This window comes from Sciurus vulgaris (genome assembly GCF_902686455.1).
Source record: "Sciurus vulgaris genome assembly, chromosome: 19".
Lineage (NCBI taxonomy): Eukaryota > Metazoa > Chordata > Mammalia > Rodentia > Sciuridae > Sciurus > Sciurus vulgaris.
The window spans coordinates 306899-325866 of record NC_136480.1 but is presented as its reverse complement, the minus strand read 5'-3'; the positions used below and the strand labels follow the sequence as shown (position 1 = coordinate 325866).

General features: G+C 51.3%; 2 protein-coding genes across 2 annotated transcripts in view; one reads left to right on the top strand and one right to left on the bottom strand.

Annotated features, from left to right (window-relative positions):
• CFAP92 (cilia and flagella associated protein 92 (putative)) overlaps positions 1-18858 on the top strand; it is a gene marked incomplete at its 3' end in the record, with an annotated part of 38480 nt that extends 19622 nt beyond the window's left edge. The window contains exons 7-15 of the mRNA XM_079122477.1: positions 532-660; positions 3169-3353; positions 8430-9337; positions 11011-11205; positions 12861-13155; positions 17440-17601; positions 17843-18049; positions 18125-18570; positions 18684-18858. Coding sequence (XP_078978603.1) covers positions 532-660; positions 3169-3353; positions 8430-9337; positions 11011-11205; positions 12861-13155; positions 17440-17601; positions 17843-18049; positions 18125-18570; positions 18684-18858 — 2702 coding nt within the window. The remainder of the gene's footprint in view (positions 1-531; positions 661-3168; positions 3354-8429; positions 9338-11010; positions 11206-12860; positions 13156-17439; positions 17602-17842; positions 18050-18124; positions 18571-18683) is intronic.
• GP9 (glycoprotein IX platelet) overlaps positions 1-18968 on the bottom strand; it is a 156981-nt gene that overhangs the window by 66189 nt on the left and 71824 nt on the right. The gene's annotated exons all lie outside the window — the stretch shown is intronic.

Genomic DNA, 18968 nt, shown 5'->3' with positions numbered 1-18968 from the left:
AAATTGTCCCAAAATTTAAAAAAAAGGGGGGGGGGTTGGGTATGTGGCTCAGTGGTTAAGGGCCCCTGGGTTGAATCCCCGGTACCTCTTCCCACAAATAAGAGCACAGGAACCTAACAGGATCCCCACAAGATTGACAGGTGCATTGAGAATACCGATGAATCCTGGAAGGATCTGCCACAAGGCAGACCTGGCCCTTTGCTCGGCTAATGCAGGGTTGGTGCTGGGTTGTTCAGGTGACTGGTCAACCTTGAGGAGTTGCTTTAGGACTGACAGAGCCATCAACGCGAGAGGAGGAAATGCATGACCCACCCCCGCAAAAAAACGTTTCCAGATTCTTCCTAAGGAAACCCACTCTGCCCGGTCCTCACCCAAGAGCAGCTTCTGCCTCCCGGCTGGGGGCACCTGCGGCCCGAGGCCCGGATGGACCCCAGGCGGCTGGAATCGGGTGTTCGCTCCTCAAGTGGCCACGCGGGGGCGCCCCAGAGTCGCCTCCTGATACTGAGCCCCTCCCTTGATTCCCATTTCCAGGAAAAGAACCGGAGTTGAAGAGGAGAAGCCAGAAGAGAGGGAAGAAGCACCGCACGGAAGAGGAAACTGACCCGAGCCAGTGGACGTGCACCTTCTCCATGCACCTGGCCATCATGCCGCTGCTTGCTGGTAGCTGAACCTGTTCCCAGCGGGCTCTGACCCTCTTGTCACCTGTGACTACAGTGTCCACAGAAGGACCCAGTCCCTGCCCTGCACACCTCCTTGCATCCCCGCTGCCTCCTCTGTATGCAGGAGGACATGGAGGTCCAGAGAGGTCAAGGGCACTGCCCAAGACACACAGCTTAGCAAGTGTGAAATTAGGAATTTTAAAAAGATTTTTTCGCTGCCTGAGGGGCGGGGGATTCGAACCGCGGTCCTTGCGAGTGCTAGGCGAGCGCTTTCCAAAACGAGCTATTTCTTGTAAATCAGGATTTTTGAACTCAGATCTGTTTGATTCCAAAGCCCAAAGAAACGTGTGACGATATAAACGTCATGATTTTTTTTTCTTTTGTTAAATAAGATGTGTGTGTGTGTGTGTGTTTAGGTAGTGGGGATTGAACCACCCAGGGGCACTTAACCACTGAGCCTCATCCCCAGCCCTTTTTATTTTTTATTTAGAGACAGAGTCTCCCTAAATTGCTTAGGACCTAGCTAAGTTGCTGAGGCTGGCCTCCACCTTGCGATCCTCCTGCCTCAGCCTCCTGAGCCACTGGGATGACAGGTGTGTGCCAGTGTGCCCAGCAAGAGGCTATTTTTTTAAACGAGCACTTTTCCTACAGGATTTTACACAAATATCCAGTGAAGGGAATGAAGGAAATCAGTTTCTATTGGCATTTATTAGGCACTGGGCACCTTTCAGCTATCCTGTCCCTTCTCGTGGCAAGCCCTCATCCTCGGAATGAACCCGCTGTGGGCGTTGGGAGCTTGTCCTTCTCACTACTTTTGTTCAGTGAGGAAAAAAAACACTAGATCGAATAACTGACCCAAGGCCACACAGCTCAGGGGCAGAACAAGAATTCAATTCTTTTGTAAAATCTATTACAATTTATAAACTAGGTTTTCAGCACATGGAGACATTGTATTTATAGAAATAGATTTCATATATGATATCATATGATCAAATATTGTTTTAGTCATATAGTTCCATGGTGGAAAGCTCAGAATGCATTTTCGGTAAAAGTTTGTGACTTTACTTTTTTTAAAAGGACACGGCACAGGGGAAACCCTCCTTCCGGTCGGTCCTGGGGTCGAACCCATGTGCTGGGCGGGCGCTCCGCCCCTGAGCTGCAGCCCAGCCTCAGCCTTTTCTCTTTAAAGAGAGTGATTTCCGGGCCTGGGGTTGAGGCTCAGGGCAGAGCGCCTGCCTAGCATGTGTGGGGCACTGGGTTTGATCCTCAGCACCGCATCTAAATCAATAATCACATAAATAAAATAAAAGTCTAAAAATACAATAACATCTGAAAAAAAATGATTTCAGGCTGGCGGGGGGGTCACAACTGTGATCCCAGCTACTGGGGGTGCTGAGGCAGGAGAGCTGTGAATTCCAGTCCAGCCTTGGAAATTTAGCAAGACCCTGTCACAAAATGAAAATGAAAAAAGAGTTGGGGGTGTAGCTCAGTGGTAGAAGACCTGGAGCTCGATTCCCAGCCCTGAAAAAACAAAACCAACCAACAAACAAACACACACACAAACACACACACACACACCTGTCTGTGCTTTAGACTGGCAGGCGGAATGGGCGCCATCTACTGGCGGTTTTGCAGAAGTGCAGGTCTTTTTTTAATTTTTTTTTTTTTTTAATATTTTTAGTTGTGAAAGGACACAATTCTTTATTTTATTTATTTTCATGTGGTGCTGAGGATGGAACCCAGTGCCTCACACGTGCTAGGCAAGCGCTCTGCCACTGAGCTACAGCCCAGCCCCACTCTCCAGCCCTTTTTAAAAAATGCTTTTTAAAGTGTAGGTGATTAGACATAAAGGTGGAGTTCATCTTTATATAGCCACATGTGCATGGAATGTGATTCGCTCAGCTTAAGTCCCTATTGCTTCCTATTTTCCTTTTTAAAAATATTTCACTATTTTACACATTTTAAAATAATATTTACAAATTATTTTATAACTCAAATCATTCTTTTATATATGTGCCCAGGAAGTTCTGAGCTCCCTCTTTTCTTTCTTCCCTCCCACTATTCCTCTTCATCTACTCTGCCAGTCTTCCTTCCATTTATTTATTTTAGTTTTTCATTTAAAAAATTTTAGCCACACATAAAGGTGGAATTCACAATGCTATATTCATATATTTACATAGCACATACATATATTTGGTGCCAACAATTGAACCCAGGGGTGCCTAACCACTGAGCCACATCCCCAGCCCTTTTTCTATTTTATTTAGAGACAGGGTCTTCTGAGTTGCTTAGAGCCTCACTAAGCTGCTGAGGCTGGCCTCCACCTTGCGAGCCTCCTGCCTCAGCCTCCTGAGCCCCTGGGATTTCAGGTGTGCACCACCATGCCTGACTGATTTTGTTTTCAAATTTTCTTTTTTGGTAGTGATTTTTTGATTAGCCCTTCTCTGGTTGCTTGATCCCTCTGTGCCTGTCTGGGGTTCTCTAAAACACTGTGTGGATTTCACCCCAGGATGGCAAACTGTCATGAGTCGGGGCAGTGAGAAGTCAGCCAACATTTTAGACTGCCTTTTGACTTTGAAAACAGAAGTGCCTATCATGACCGAGGAGCAGAAGCTGGAATTAAACCCCCTGATCATAAAGATCGAGTCTGTTTCCTGCCTGCCGTCACAACCTGTGCCCTTCCACGAACTACAGGTAAGAATCGGCCTGACCAGTCGAGTTAAGAGAGCCTCTCACCAGGCACAGTGGTGCACACCTGTCATCCCAGCAGCTTGGGAGGCTGAAGCAGGAGGATTGAAAGTTGGAGGCTGGCCTCAACAAGCCAGTGAGGCACTCTGCAACTTAGCGAGACAGTTTCTCAATGAAATACAAAATAGGGCTGGGAATGTGGCTCAGTGGTTGAGTGGCCCTGGGTTAAATCCCTAGTACCCAACCCCCCAAAAAAGAAAGCCTCTCCATCTCATCCAACTGCCCATTCCATATTATCTCTAATTTTCTCAAAGGCCTTATGTGGGAAATGTTATTAACACCCTCATTTTACCACCTGGAGAAACGTGAAAGAGATTAGTTCCTAACTAGGAGCCACCAAATCTGTGGTCTCTGACTAAACTCAGGTGCTCTACAAATGGAGTCTCTAGCCTCTCTTCAGGAACCCATGGCATGGGGGATTGAAGCTGGAGAACATCATGCTGAGCAAAATAGCCAGTCCCAAAGAACCAAAGGCCAAATGTTTTCTCTGATATGCGGATGCTAATTCACAATAAGGGGTGCTAGGGAAGAGTAGAGGTACCCTGGGTTAGACAGAGGAGAGTGGAGGCAGGCGAGGAGGTACGGGGTAGGAAGGACAGTAGAATGAATTGGACATTGGACATTATTACCCTGTGTGCATGGCCAATGTGATCCTACATCATATACAACAGAAGAGTGAGAAGTTATCTTCCATTTAGGTTTGATGTGTCAAAATGCATTCTATTGCCATGCATAACTAATTAGAACAAATAAAGAATTATTGGAATTTTTAAAAAAAGGAACTCATGGGTTTTCCTGTTATAGCAGCAGCGCCTAGCTGGATGCTTACTACCTTCAGGCGAGCCCTCTTCCCCCTGCTGGTTGGATTTTCTTCTCTTTTGGACGCCACTTTCCTCTTCATTTGTTTGTTCTTTGGTTTTGTGGAGCACATCCTCCAGTAACCTCTTCAGAAAAGACCAATGGAATCCATGCCCCCTGCCATTTTTCATATTTTTAAAAATATCCGTATTCAACCTTACTCTGTGTAGATAGTTTGGTTATAGAATTCTAGGTTGAAAATAATGATTTTCCTTCAGAGTTTGGAGACAATCATTCCATCACTTTGTTTATGTAGAACTTTTGTATATGTCTCATTTTTTCTTCCCTCAAAGCTTGTAGAAGCTTCTTTTGGTGTACCTCAGAATAGGACCTTGTTTGGACAGAGGGTAGTGACAGAGACCTGGTCCCTGTGTGGCCTTCACTGACATGGCGGTAGTCGGAGGGAGCTATGTTGCCAGTGGATGTTGATCAAAGTCCTGGCTCCCACTTGGTCTTTTCTGACACCATCCCAGCCAGGGCAGTGGCCAGGAGAACTCCTTAGAGTTGGGGAGGTGGCAGCCCATGGGGTGGAGCTGTGCCTTCCCCCGTGTCTGTCTGGGAGAGGGTGATCATTTTCCTGACGCTTTCTGTGTTGCTCGGCCACCCCTTTCCTGTTGCTCTGACTGGAGGAAACAGACTTTTCTTGGGTGTGTTTCCTGTCTCCTCTTTTTGGCACTTTTCCAGCTCTGCTCCAGAATATGTGAGACCAGTAGAAAAACCCAGGGCACTCAACAGTTGTCCCTTGGGTCCTGTTTCTAGCCACCTTCCCTCCACTTTCATTATTTGACACACAATGCACAGGGTTACAAAGCTGTGACGTAGCAGAAGTAGGGAAACGTGTCTCTACTCCTTCTTGATTCAGAAACAGAACTCTGCGTAGACACTTTTGTCCATTAAGCTGGGGACTCTGAGCTCTTTCAACCTCAAAGACCATGTTCTTCGGTGCTGGGCACTTGTCTTGTATTATCTCACTGATTATTTCCTTTTCCCTTTTGGCGTTCCTGTTATTGAGATGCTTACTCTCTGGACTGTTCTCATAGATGTAACGCATTGCTTTTCTCTGGTTGCTTTTAACATGTGTTATCTTTGCTTTTTTATCTGTTCAATAAGGATGTGTCTGGGCATGAATTTGTTTGAGTTCATCTGATTGGGATTTACCGAGATTCTGGAACCTACAAGTTAATGTCTTCTAACAAATTTAGGAGATTCTCAGTCATTATTTCTTTTTTTAAAAATCTTTTTATTTGTTCTAATTTATTGTACATGACAATAGAAGGCATTTATACATTTTGATAGATCATACATAAATGGAGTGTAATTTCTTACTTTTCTGATCATACATATTGTAGGATCTCATCGGTCATACAGTCATACATGTACATGAGGTAATAATGTCTGTTTCACTCTGCTATCATTTCTTCCCATTCTCCTCTCTACCTAATATAAAGTAACTCTCTTCTTCCCTAGTGCCCCCCTTATTTATCTGCATATCAGAAAATAGTCATTATTTCTTGAAAAAAATTTTCTACATATTTTACCTTCTCTCCTGATGAAACAGATGTTTGACCTTTTGATATTGTCTCACAGGTTCCGGACTCTTTACTTTTTTATTTTCAATCTTTTTTCTCTGTGTTCAGATTAAATACTTTTTTGGGGGGGTGGGGGCACTAGGATAGTCAAGTGGGCTCTTGACCACTGAGCCACCTCCCCAGCCCTTTTCATATTTTATTTAGAGACAGGGTCTCACTGAGTTGCTTAGGGCCTCACTACTACTGAGGCTGGTTTTGAACTTGCGAGCCTCCTGCCTCAGCCTCCCGAGCCAGGGGGATGACAGGTGTGCACCACCGAGCTGGCAGTAGTACCTTTGATGCAGAGTGTCTTATCAACTTTCCCTGTTATCATTAGTGCTTTGTGTTCTGTCGAATCTTTTTCTACCCCAAGTTCATGAGGATATTCTGTATGGTTTCTTGTAGAAGGTTTATATTTTAGACTGTATATTTAGGCTCATGATGTACGTTCATGGTATCGATCTCTATTTCAATCTTCTTTCACATCTCTGCAGTGTTTTCTGTAATTGTGTTTTTAAAATATTTTTAGTTGTGGATGGACACAATGCCTTTATTTTATTTATTTATTTTTATGTGGTACTAAGGATGGAACCCAGGGCCTCATGCGTGTTAGGCGAGTACTTTGCCACTGAGGCCCAACCCCGGCTCTTAGAGTTCTTTCCATTTGATTTCTTCCTTTTTTATATTTTTAATGGCAATTTAAAAACTGCTGTTTTACACTATTGCTAATAAATAGGAACACATAGCTTTCCCTTGATGATAGTCTTTTATTTTCTTTAACACATCAAACAGTCTCATTTTATATGTCTGATCGTTCTAATATGCCTTTGTGCACCTGATTTTTTCCACCAGTACCTTCTTCCTTATGCGTTTGGTTTACCGTGATCTCATATTGAATAGAATTTTCATAGTGAGAATTCTTTTTTTTAATTTCAGAAATGAAAAACATGTAAATTTGAGATTTATTGGAGCTCTTCACAGTGTTGGCTAAACTTGGAAGATATTGTGAAAGTATTTTTAAGTTGACTTTAAGTTATTTCCCAGTTTGGTTTAAGGCTCACAAAATTAAAAGCTATATTTATTTTTTACATATGGTGCTTGATTTTGCTTGATTTTCCCCCACATTTTTAAATTGGTGCATTGGAGTCATACATAAGGACGAGTTTGTTGTCACATATTCTCATGTGCCCAGATTCACAAAGTGACAATACAGTCTGGCAGAGGTCACTCCCCAGCACTTCCCGCCTCCTCCCTCCCTCTTGGTCTCTTTCCTCCACTGATGTCCTTTTGGTTTGTAGGAGATCCACCTTTCTTTTCCTTCTCTCTCTCTAGCCTCCACATAATAGAGGCCACATGTGACCCTTGACTTTCTGAGCTTGGCTTATTTCACTTAACGTGATGTTCTCAAGTTCCATCCATTTTCCTGCCAAGTCCACGATTCCGTCTTTCTTTATGGTGGAGTGAAACTCCCCTGTGCATATGTGCCACATTTCCCTTATCCATTCCTCCACTGGTGGTCACCCAGGTTGGTGCCATAGTTTGGCTGTTGTGAATTGTGCTGCTCTAAATGTGGGGGTGCATGTATCACAGTAGTATGGTGACTATTTTTTGAGGCTTAGGTTGAAAATTAATTTCTCCATAGATATTTGTCAATCTCTACCAGGTACCTGGGAGCAGCGCCGATCCAAGACTGTTTGGATAAATCCCGAGCTTCAGTATAGGTCGGATGGTAGTACACCTAGTGTGTGACTTCTGGCCGCAGGCTTAGCTTTTGATCATACCGTCTTGGTACCAACCTCGAAGCACACATTACCCCCTCAACCTGGCCCTCCTCCTCCTGCATCTTTCTTCCCACTCTCTCAGACTGCCAACTCTTCAGACCCCTGTCTGGAAAATGGGGATTTCCTCTTCTAGACATTTTCAATTTCTTTCTTTTTTTTTTTTTCTTTTTCTGTAGTGCTGGGGGATTGAACCCAGCACTTTATCACTGAGCCACACCCCAGTGGGATTCCCTTTCCTAAAACTCCACTTATTTCCATCACTTGTGCCCAGCCTTGGGATGAGAGGTAGAAATAATACTGGGTGCAGTGGTGCATGCTTGTCATTCCAGCCGCTTGGGAGGCTGAGGCAGGAGGTTGGCGAGTTGGAGGCCAGCCTCAGCAATGTATGGAGGCCTGAAGCAACTCAGCAAAACCCTGTCTTTAAATAAAATATAAAAAGGGCTGGGGATGGGGCTCAGTGGTTAAGCACCCCTGGGGTCAATTCCTGGTACCAAAAATGAAAAAAAATACGTGTGCATACAAAGACCTGTGCTGGGCCTTCATGGCCAGTTTGGGAGGGTTAAAAAAAAATGAAGGATACCTACTGAGTCCTTCCTGGTGCCAGCCGCCATCTTGGTGCTTTCATGGACAGTGGGCCGCAGAGTCCAGTGGGTTAGCTTGTGGATATTTAGTGGCAGAAGGGACTCAGGCTCCCGGGCTGCAGGCAGAGAGCATAGGCCTGGGAGGAGAGCACCCCATGCTGGGAGGCTGCCTCTCCTGGAGGCAGCGTGAAGTCCCTGTGCTTGTGACCTGCTGTCGGCTCTGTTCCGTTGCAGAGGTTGTGCACCCCGGTGTACTGCAGGTACCGGTTCCACAAGACACCCGTCCACAGGACCGAGGAGCGTCCCCACGGGACCCACGTTTATTTTGAGGACGTCAATGTCATCTTCCTGGGGGCCATGCAGCCCAGCGAGCTGCGGGAATACCTGGAGGGCCCCCCCATGGTGGTGGAAGTCCACGACAGGGACCGCAAGTCAGACGAGTCCTCCCGGAAGCCCGCCCTGTTCGGGGAGGACCCCCTGGACGCCCACGTGAACCTCCAGTCCTTCATCTCTCCCCGAGAGACGGAGCACAACCCCTTCGAGTCCCAGAACAAGACCTGGGACCCGCACGGCGTGGCTCGGGTCAGCTTCGCAGACCTCCTCCTGGGCCACACGTACTTGCAGCTGGCCGTCCCCATCCAGTGCTGCGAGTCCCAGTGCGCGTCGCCCTGCCCGGGCAGCGGGGGCCGGAGGGCCACCCGGCTCCGCGCGGCCACCACCGACCTGCTCCAGCACAGCCCCCTGCCCCCCGGCAACTACCTGGAAGCCAACTCCTTGCTCAAGCTGCGGGTGGACGTGGCGGTGCCGCTGGGCAGCTGGGCCAGGGCCCAGGACGCGGGCCTCGCCGGCTCTCGCTTCGGCCGCATCGTTTTTGTGTTGGACTCCAAGGAGCTGTTCCTCCTGCACGGGCTGCTCAGGGACATCACCTGCACCAACGCCCTGGCCCTGGAGCTGGACGCCTACCCCACCAGGAACGTGCAGCAGATCCTGTCCGCCTTCAAGATGCGGGTGAAGATCCAGCAGCAGGAGCACCTGGACGTCCTCACCGGCTTCCACCTGCTGGACGGGAAGATCCACCTCTTTGTTCTGGAAGGCTTGGCAGACCGGGGCTTGAGGAAGCTGTGGGAGAGCCACCAGAGCCGGTAGGTGGTGTGTTCTGCAGTTTCAGGGAAAGCCACGGGGTGGACGTGGGAGGAGCAGAGAGTTCTTTCAGAGCCCAGGACGGCTGGGCTCAGGGGTGCACACGCCTGTAATTTCAGCAGATCTGGAGGCTGAGGCAGGAGGATCACAAAGTGGAGGCCAGCCTCAACTACTTAGTGAGGTCTTAAGCAACTTAAGAAGACCCTGGCTCAAAATCAAATATAAAAAAGGACTGGGTCCAGGTGTGGTGTCACAACCTGTCATCCCAGCAGCTCTGGAGGCTGAGGCAGGAGAATCACAAGGTGGAGGCCAGGGCCTCACTAAGCGAGGCCCTAAGCAACTCATTAAGACCCTGACTCTAAATAAAATACAAAATAGAGCTGGGGAGGTGGCTCAGTGGTCGAGGGCCCCTGGGTTCAATCCCAGGTTAAAAAAAAAAAAAAGCCCTGGCCAGGTTCTGTGTCCTCGATTCAGAGAGGGGGACGTTGATTCAGTCTCTGTCAGGGTTCACTGTCAGGCACTGATGAGGGAGAACAGGCAGAATTGGCTGCCTTTGGTGGAGGGGAAGAGTTGGAGGGTATGTAGAAGACAGGATGGTCCAGAAAAATGGGTCCTGTCCTCAGACTCCTGAACCAGGGGCAGAGTGTTCTGGGCTAGGAGTCAGCTCAGCCCAAGGAAGATATACTTGATTATCTGGAGGGACTTCCCTGGTGGCCTCCAGAGCACTCAGGTAGGGACACTGTAGAGACCATTTAAATATCCAATTCTGGGCTGGGTGTGGTGGCGCATGCCTGTCATCCCAGCAGCTTGGGAGGCTGAGGCAGGAGGATCACAAATTGGAGGCCAGACTCAGCCACTTAGTGAGGCCCTGAGCAACTCAGCGAGACCCTGTCTCTAAATAAAATATAAAAAGGTCTGGGGAGGTGGCTCAGGGGTGAAGCACCCCCCCCCAAAAAAAAAAAGAACTATCACACAGGATCGTGACAGTTAGCGATATTTAGCGATCGCCCAGGTGACATTGGAACGCCAGCACAGAGCACGGTGGCGGGTTGGTGAGGCGTTTGGTGGGCAGGGGCGCGAGCTGCAACAGCTGGTCAGTAGCTTCACTGATAATTGCCTTTCAAGGTCCTGGATTTTGAAAGCGTTTTTTACCCCCATCAAATGGCTTTTGCTGACGACACTTTTCTTCATTTGTTTTCCAACAAGCAAAACCAAAGTGTCATATAAAATAAGAGGGCCGGGGCTGTGGATCTGTGGAGCGCCCTCGCCTAGCACGCACGAGGCCCAGGATTTAACCCCCAGGATTGCAAGATGAATGAACAAAGGGATAAATAGATTAAAAAAAAATTCTAAGTGGCTGAGGCTGGCCTCCACCTTGCGGTCCTCCTGCCTCGGCCTCCCGAGACGCTGGGATGTCAGGCCTGCGCCACGCCGGGCCCACGTCCATACTTTTAAGCCATAAACTTGGAAGTTAGAGACTTGGAATTCAACTCCCGAGTCCCTTCCCTGTGCTGCCCCCTGGTGACGTCCTCCGTAACCACAGGGCTCCGTCCCCGGACTCCGCAGGGCTGACGGCGGTGAGGGAAGCTCTCTTCCTGTTTGATTCAGGGCAGTGGCACCTGGAAGCGCCGGGCGCTGGGCCGGCCTGTCCCCGTCACCCGCGCCTCTCTTGCAGGATCCCGCAGCTGCAGCTCGGGAGCTACAAAGTGCTCTATGACTCGCGGCTGCTCTTCCGCCACCGCCTCTACGGCGACCTGGAGACCGTCCTCTACCACGTGCACCTCTTCAAGCCCGTGTCGCTGCTCATGCGACACCCGGGGCTCTACTTGCGCAACGCTGTGCCGCACAAGACCTTCCAGGCGCTGTCCAGGTGCGGCCCCGCGGGCGGCGGGTGGAAACCATAGTCTTTTTTCTTAAAAATTCCTTATTTTGTACCAGGGACTGAACCCAGGGGTGCTCAACCCCTGAGCCACCTCCCCAGACCTTTTTATATTTTATTTAGAGACAGGGTGTCGCCGAGTTACTTAGGATCTTGCTAAATTGTTGAGGCTGGCCTCCACCTTGTGATCCTCCTACCTCAGCCTCCCAAGCTGCTGGGATTACTGGCAGGCACCACCACACTGGGCCCTGGAAGTAACAGTCCTCTGCACTCTGCTGGCCCAAGGAGTTCAGCCAGGGTGCAGACTCGCCCCGGACTGCGTCATGGAGGCTGGTCCTCCGTGCTACATCTGATCCTCTGTCCTGCAGGAAGCATCCTACAAGAGCAGCCACAGGGCAGTGGCTGGTTAAAATCCATTTCCCAGTGAGCTTCGGGGAAATGATGGTCTGAACCCCGGGCGACACGAGAGCGCCACTGTTTCTTCCCCGGCACGGTCCTGCCCTCCAAGCCCATTCCTCAGAAAGCCAGTGGCCCAAGATCCGTCTCTTCCAGCTTTCCAGTGTCTGCTCTCTGGTTCTGCTTCCCCTGGGCGTCCCAGGCCTCCAGGGGGCGACTCTGACTCTTGCAGACAGAGATCTCTCACCCTACTGTGGCGGTGGCGTCTGCCTGCCAGCCAGAGGGTCTCACCAGTGGCTGGGGAGGCTGAGGCAGGAGGATCGCAAGTTGGAGGCCAGCCTCGGCAAGTTCGAGGTCAGTGAGGACGTGCAATCCTCCTGCCTCAGCCTCCCAAGTTGCTAAGATGACAGGTGTTAGTCACTGTGCCTGGCAAACGAGATTTGGGGGCTGTAGAAATCGGGATGACGGCTCAGTCTTCGAGGTTCGCTCAGAAGTCAGGCTCTGTACGTGTTGCCTTTCCCCATGGGGGATGCTGAGATCCACCACTGGCCAGCTTGCCAGGGATGCCCCAGGGGGCGGTTGAAGGCCATGGATAAGACCGTGGCTTTTACTCAGCTTTTTTTTTTTTTGCTGCTGTGACCAAAAGACCCAAACAGAACAACCATAGAGGAGGAGGAGTGGGTTTGGGGCTCACGGTGGCAGAGGGCTCAGTCCACAGACGGCCGGCTACGTTCCTCGGGCCTGAGGGGAGGCTGAACCTCATGGAGGAAGAGTGTGGTGCAGGGAAGCAGCTCCCCTGGGGACCAGAAGGCAGAGAGACTCCACTCCCAGATGCACATGTGTCCCCACAGCCAGGCCCCAGTGCCACCTGCTCACCACACCACCTGCCTCCAGGTGCCCCCAGCGGATCCCCCAGGGAGCCAGGCACAGACCGGGTTGAGGCTCTCACGACCCGATCGTGTCCCCTCTGACCTTCCTGCAGCGTCTCCACGGGGGATTCTGGGGACACCCACACCCCAACACCCCCAATCAAAGAAGAGGCTTCTGATCACGGGAGCCCTTCAGCTCCTGGGGGTCCAGGGAAGAGGGAAGAAAGCCAGGAAGGAGGCCGACGCCCTCACCTGGGCCTGAGCCTTCATTTGTGATCTGCTCATCAGCCTCTCTAGAGTTTCCTTTCCTACCACCAAACAGGGACGGCTAGACCTGCCTGTCAGGGTCCCAGGGCTGAGTGGGGTCATCCTTCATTCCAGAATCTACACCATCTGCTACCACAGCACCAGGCTCAGGGAGGTGATTGTCAGAGACTTACTGCCTTCCGCCGCCATGATCAGAGACCTGAGCCTCGACTTCGGCCTCCCCATTTCTCAAGACGACCTCATGGATCAGAAGCTGCTGACCATGTCCCCCCCGCCCGCCCCCAATCTTGAAGAATTCCGAAGTCGGGCCTCTACCCTCAACTCGGAGGTCCTCGCCCACCAGGAGAAGTACCTGCAGTGGCGGAGCAGCATGCTCCTGAGGACCAAGCAGAAGGACAGCCTCATCCAGGTGGGCCTCCTCTCACCCTGCGAGTCTGGGCTCCCAGCACCGCCTGGTTGAGATGAGAGGGAAGGGCGTCTTTCTCTGCCCTGCCTCGGCGTCACGTGTGATGTTTTATGTGACCTGCTAAGGGCATTCTTCAGCTGCCCCAGAAACAGGGAAAAAAGTAACTTGCATGATCAGATTTGAGGCCCAGGCGCGGTGGCGGACGATGATTGTTCCAGCGGCTTGGGAGGCTGAGGAAGGAGGATCGCAAGTTGGAGGCCAGCTTCAACAAAAGTGAGGCCCCAGGCAACTCAGTGAGACCCTGTCTCAAAATATAAACAGAGCTGGGAGGTGGCTCAGTGATCTGAGTTCAATCCCTGGTACCCCCCCCCAAATTTTGAGGAATGGTCTCCCCAGCCCTCCACCTCCACTCTCTGCCTCCAGTCTCCATTCTTCTAAGTCTTCTAGAAGTTTGGAAGCAATGTGTGTGTGGTTTTTTTTTTTTTTTTTGGTATGTTTGTTTTTTGGTCCCAGGGATGGAACCCAGGGGTGCTTAACCCCTGAGCCACATCCCCAGCCTTGTTTATGTTTTATTTAGAGACAGGGTCTCACTGAGTTGCTCAGGGCCTCACTAAGTGGCTGAGGCTGGCCTCCAACTTGCAATCCTCCTGCCTCAGCCTCCGCAGCTGCTGGGATTATAGGCATATGTCACCACGCCCAGCTGGGTCAATACTTTTTTGTTAATATTATTTAACAAAACATCTTGAAGGTTTTACAGTAATGTGGATGCAGAGAATTTTATGTTAGTTGACAATCTTAACAGTTCCTTATCTTGAATAATTTGTTGACATCGCTTGGAAATAACTGTTCCAGGTTTTTTAAAAAGTGATATTTCTATTATCATAGGAATTCCTGTTACAAATGGCTTTCAATTTTCTGCTCGTGACAGATAACTGAAACACAGCTCGATTTTAGCTTTTCTATTTTTCCACTTTTATTGATGTTACAGGCATTAAAATCTACTCACTGAGTACAAGTAAATCAACAATGTCCCCAAACCAGTCTTGTTCTTTCTCAAAACTGTTTTGATGACTTTAGGTCTGTTGGGTTCCATATGAATTTTAGGATTGGCTTGCCAATTTCTATAAAAAGTCCCACGGGGATTTCATAGGAACCAAATAAAACCCACAGATCTGTTTGAGAAGAACAGATGGCCATTGATCATCTGGAATGTTCCTGGCTGTGACTTAGGTCTTCTCTCCCTCAGCCATGTCTGTACTTATCAGCATGTAAGTCTTACCCCTCTTTCGAGAAACTAATGCTGTTATGTGTTGAATTTTAAAAATCTTTGCATTGTCACTGGAATACAGAAATAGAATGGATTTGTATTTATTAATCTTGTATCTGGTAACCTTCTGAAATCAGGTCACCTGTATTCATCTGTTTTCTGTTGCTCTAACAAAAGAACAGAGGCTGGGCATTATAGAAAGAAAAGAGGTTTTATTTAGATTGATTTTGGAGGCGGAAAGTCCAAGGCCTCACTAGTCTGCCCAGGGCCCCCTTAGCTGCCTCTCAACATGGCAGACGGCATCCCAGAGGTAATCCAGGCAAGAGGAGGGATCACATGGCAAGACAGGAAGCCACAGAGCAGGGAGGGATGAGTCTTATGACAACTTGTGTGTTTGCAGGAACCACCGGATCCTGGGAGAACTGTGTTAGCTTCTTCTGAGGCTGATGCCCCAGGGCCGTGCCACCTTGTTCTGGGCCCCACCTCTGATTGAACCCAGGGCTGCTTTTATCACTGAGCTACATCCTCAGTCTTTTTTTTTTTTTAATTATTATTAAGACAGGGTCTCAGGCTGGCCTCAAACTTGCAATCCTCCTGCCTCAGCCTCCAGAGCCACTGGGATGATAGGTTTGCACCATTGCACCCAGCTTTTGTCTTCCTCCTACACTCCCTCCCTCTGGGAATCTAAACAGATTCTGGAACTTAAAGAGCCTCTCTCCGTCATTTCCGCCCTCTTTATTTATACTTGCTGGCCTTTCATATAAGCATGGATGACATGCCTTTTCCTGGTTGCTTTAAAAATATTTTCCTTTTGGCTGCGTGCAGAGGCACATGCCTGTCATCCCAGTGGCTTGGGAGGCTGAGGCAGGAGGATTGCAAATTCAAAACCAGCCTCAGCAAAAGTGAGGCCCTAAGGAACTCGGTGAGACCCAGTCTCTAAATAAAATGCAAAATAGGGCTTAGTTTAGGTTGGTTGTTGATGAACCTTTATTAATTTTTCCTCGTCCTTTTCTGCGGAGAAAACTTTGCTAGGATACTGGATGCCATTACTTGTCAGCTCTGAGTCTTCCTGGATTTTCTTACTCTAGTTCTGATTTGCTTCTAGAATATGTTCAAGGAAAGGTCCGTGTAAAGCACCTGGGGCTCTGAGCCCGTGCATGCGCCCTCACAATTAAATGGCGGTCTGCCTGGATGTCAAAGTGGAGACTGAAGCTGTGTCTGTCTGCAGCGCTGCTGTTTTGGGGAACCTGACGTCACAGTGACACTTCTTCCTTGAACAGGCAGCCCGCTGTTTCTGGAGTTTGGAGGATTTGTCTTCATACCTGGTTTCTTAAATCTCACTACTGCTGATGTTTCTGGGCTTGGAAATTTCCATGATTCCCTGATGCTCATTATTTCTGGAATTCCCCTATTCCCATTTGCCCCTCCTTTTGGGACTTGTTATTTGAATATCACCACTTCTATCTTCAACGTCTAGATGTCTTTTTTATTTTTTCAATCCAGGGCTGCTTTCTGGGACCATCATCCCCCAAAATTGACTTTTCAGTTCATTATCTCATTCTGTAGTGAGTCTTTCCCTGGCATATTTCATCCATTTGCACTGAGTACTTTTATTTTTAATTTTTGGGAACCAGGGACTGAACTCAGGGGCACTCAACCACTGATCCACATCCCCAGCCCTTTTTTGTGTTTTATTTAGAGACAGGGTCTCGCTGAGTTGCTTAGTGCCTCACCATTGCTGAGGCTGGCCTCCAACCTGTGATCCTCCTGCCTCAGCCTCCCAAGCTGGCTGTTAAGTACTTTTATAACCACTCTTTCTTCTTTAGTGTGTCCCGTCTGCTTCCCATTGCTAGTACCTTCTCTCTTTCAAGAATGATTGTCACATTGAACCTTAAGTTGCTCTAGCGACTTGGCTTTGGCTGTTCACTTATGCACCTCTCAAGCCTCTGGTCACTTTGGCTGTGAGCTCAGATCCTCTGCTGCCATCAGCCCCTGCGTGGAGAATCCCAGGCACCTGGGGTGACTGTTGATCACTACTTTCTTCCCCTCCACAAACAACTCTTTTGGTCAAAATTTGAACTCTAAGCCAGGAGGAGACAGCACAGAAAGATCTGCTTCCCTGTGGCAATCGCCCAGCGCCAGGGTCTGGAAGGAGACGCGCATCTCTACTTCCAGGGATGACAAAGCCGACTCAGCCCGCGTCCCTTCAAGACACCTAGGAAAGCCAGGGGGTGAAGGGGTGAGCCGACTGAAACCCCACGCAGCGCACCACGGGCTCCGGCCCGTGTGGCTCTTCGGCACGTTCTTCTGGAACATGCTCAGTGGCCTGACAGATCCCTCACCCCGGGACCCTCGCCCGGCCCTGACTGTGGATGCCAGCCATCGGGCTTCCTGGGGTGACCGCTCCTCTGAAGCGCAGATCCAGCCCTTCCCCTGACTGACTCCCACTGTTCCTGACTCCAAGGTCCAGCCACGGGGCTCTAGGTCACTGTTGTGAGCCACACCAAAAAAACAAAAACAAAAAAACCCTTAAAAGCCAAGATGGTCACTTTGCCAAAGGTCACTGGGCAAAGGGGAGGTGAGCCCATGACCAGGACCACTTGGAGTGCTGTCCTCCTTTCCTTGCTCTTCCTCGCGGTGCTGGGGGTGGAGGGCCCTGTGCTCAGTCCACCTCGGCTCATGGCTGTTTCCAGGCCGGGTCCTGCGCAGCCGCTGGACAGGACACAGCCCCGCTCCCAGGCACGTGGCCCTTGCTGCTCCGGGTGGCAATGTCCCCACCCTCACGGTGACAGCATCCCTCCTGACCACCCCAGCCACGCCCTTGTCTCTTTACTGCCAGCTCGATGGCACGTTCCACCTGGTGACCTTGGGCGTGTCGCGAGCTTGGGGCCCGTGGGAGTCCAGCGCAGACAGTGACGGGTTAGAGTCACAGTCGGCCTGTGGATGAATCGCGAGCCTGCCTACCAGGTGCGTGTCGCCGGCGCCGGGTGGCAGCGGGCGTGGGCCATTTCTTCCTTCAGAAAAACATCAAGGAGGCCTTCCAGGTGGCCAGGAAGCCCGTCTCCAGGGCGAGGATGATCAGAATCGCAGTCCCCGCGGACAAGGGCGTCCACAACTACAGCACGCAGGCCCTCAACTCCGCCCTGCTGGCCAAGAAGGAGCTGTACCGAGAGATGGCCAAGGTGTGGCCCCGGTGGGGCGGTGGCGGCCGGCCGATTCCCCGACTCGCTCCCTAGGGAGGCCGCTGTCGCCTGGGACGGGGGCTGGGCTCAGCCTCAGCACGGCTCCGGGTGGAGAAGGGTCTCGGTCCTCAGGGGGCCACAGCGGGACACCAGGACCCGTCAGCGTGCCCCCCACCGCTGCCAGGACCCACGGGGCCCTCGTGGCCACCAGGTGCCACCTGTGCGTCTCTCTCACTCCCAGGAGCCAGGAAGGAGGTTCACGTACTCGCAGAGTCACCTCTCGGCCACGGTGGAGCCTCGGGACTCAGAGGAGGCGCAGAAGGAGGCCCAGCGGAGGTCGCGCCAGGCCTGGCTCACGGCCACGGGGTTCCAAGTGACAGGGCTCCAGAGCAGCGTCACCAGCCACCGCCGGGACTTCATGCTGCCGCCCATCGGAGAGCTCGGGGAAGTGCGTGGGCAGGCGCAGGCCTGGGGCTCTGCGCAGGGACCGCGTCCCTCTGACCTTGCTTGTCCCCTGGCCTAGGTGTGGCGGGAGAGCCCGGCGTTCGACCGGGTGCCACGTCCGGTGCTGGACCGGGAGAGGTGGAGCTGGGACCGGCGCCACCTGGACTTCGAGCTGTACAAGAGGCCGCCGCCCTTCCTCGGCCCGCCCGCGCCCGCGGCGCCCAGGCCCGTCCCAGGTAGGCGGGAGGCCTGTCCAGGCCGGCGGGCAGGAGCGCTGGTCCGCGCTGCGTCTTTGGCGCTGCCATTTGACTGTCTGTGTCCGTCCAGTCCCCAGGCTGGAAGTCCCGGTTCAGAAAGGCCTCGGGCCGTGTCCTGGGCTGGGACCCCGGAGCTGTGGAGTCTAGCCCGTGGGACGCCAGCCGCCACGAGGTACATCCCTTCCCCGCGCTGGGCCTGGGTCCTCGGCCATGAAACGGGGGCTCGCGAGGCAGGTCTAAGGGCCGCCGGACCCCCAACGCCCTGTCTGTGGGGACGGGCGAGGAAGCCCAGGTCGCCTCCGCCCTCCCCCAGGTCCCGTCTCAGAAGAGCGGCTCCGCCATCATCGAAAGGTCTATCAACCCAGATTTGTTGGTTCGCAGAGAGAGAAGGGTACCCAGCAACCAGCTGGCCAGACACACCTTCCAGAAGCGAGACCAGAAACTAGCTCGCAAGGCCAACAGCTCCGTGAAAGGAGGAAGGTCCCTTCTCCACGGGCTGCGCTTCGCTCTTCCCTCCCGACACGCCCTGGGCCTCCTGAGACTGGGAGGAGACTGAGCCCAGCAATGCCAGGCGTGTCCCAGGGGCTCCTCCACCAGCCTCCCCAGCCGGGGCTCCCTGGGCTCCATTGGTAAAAAAGGAGGCTGAGAAATGCGGGCTGGACCCCC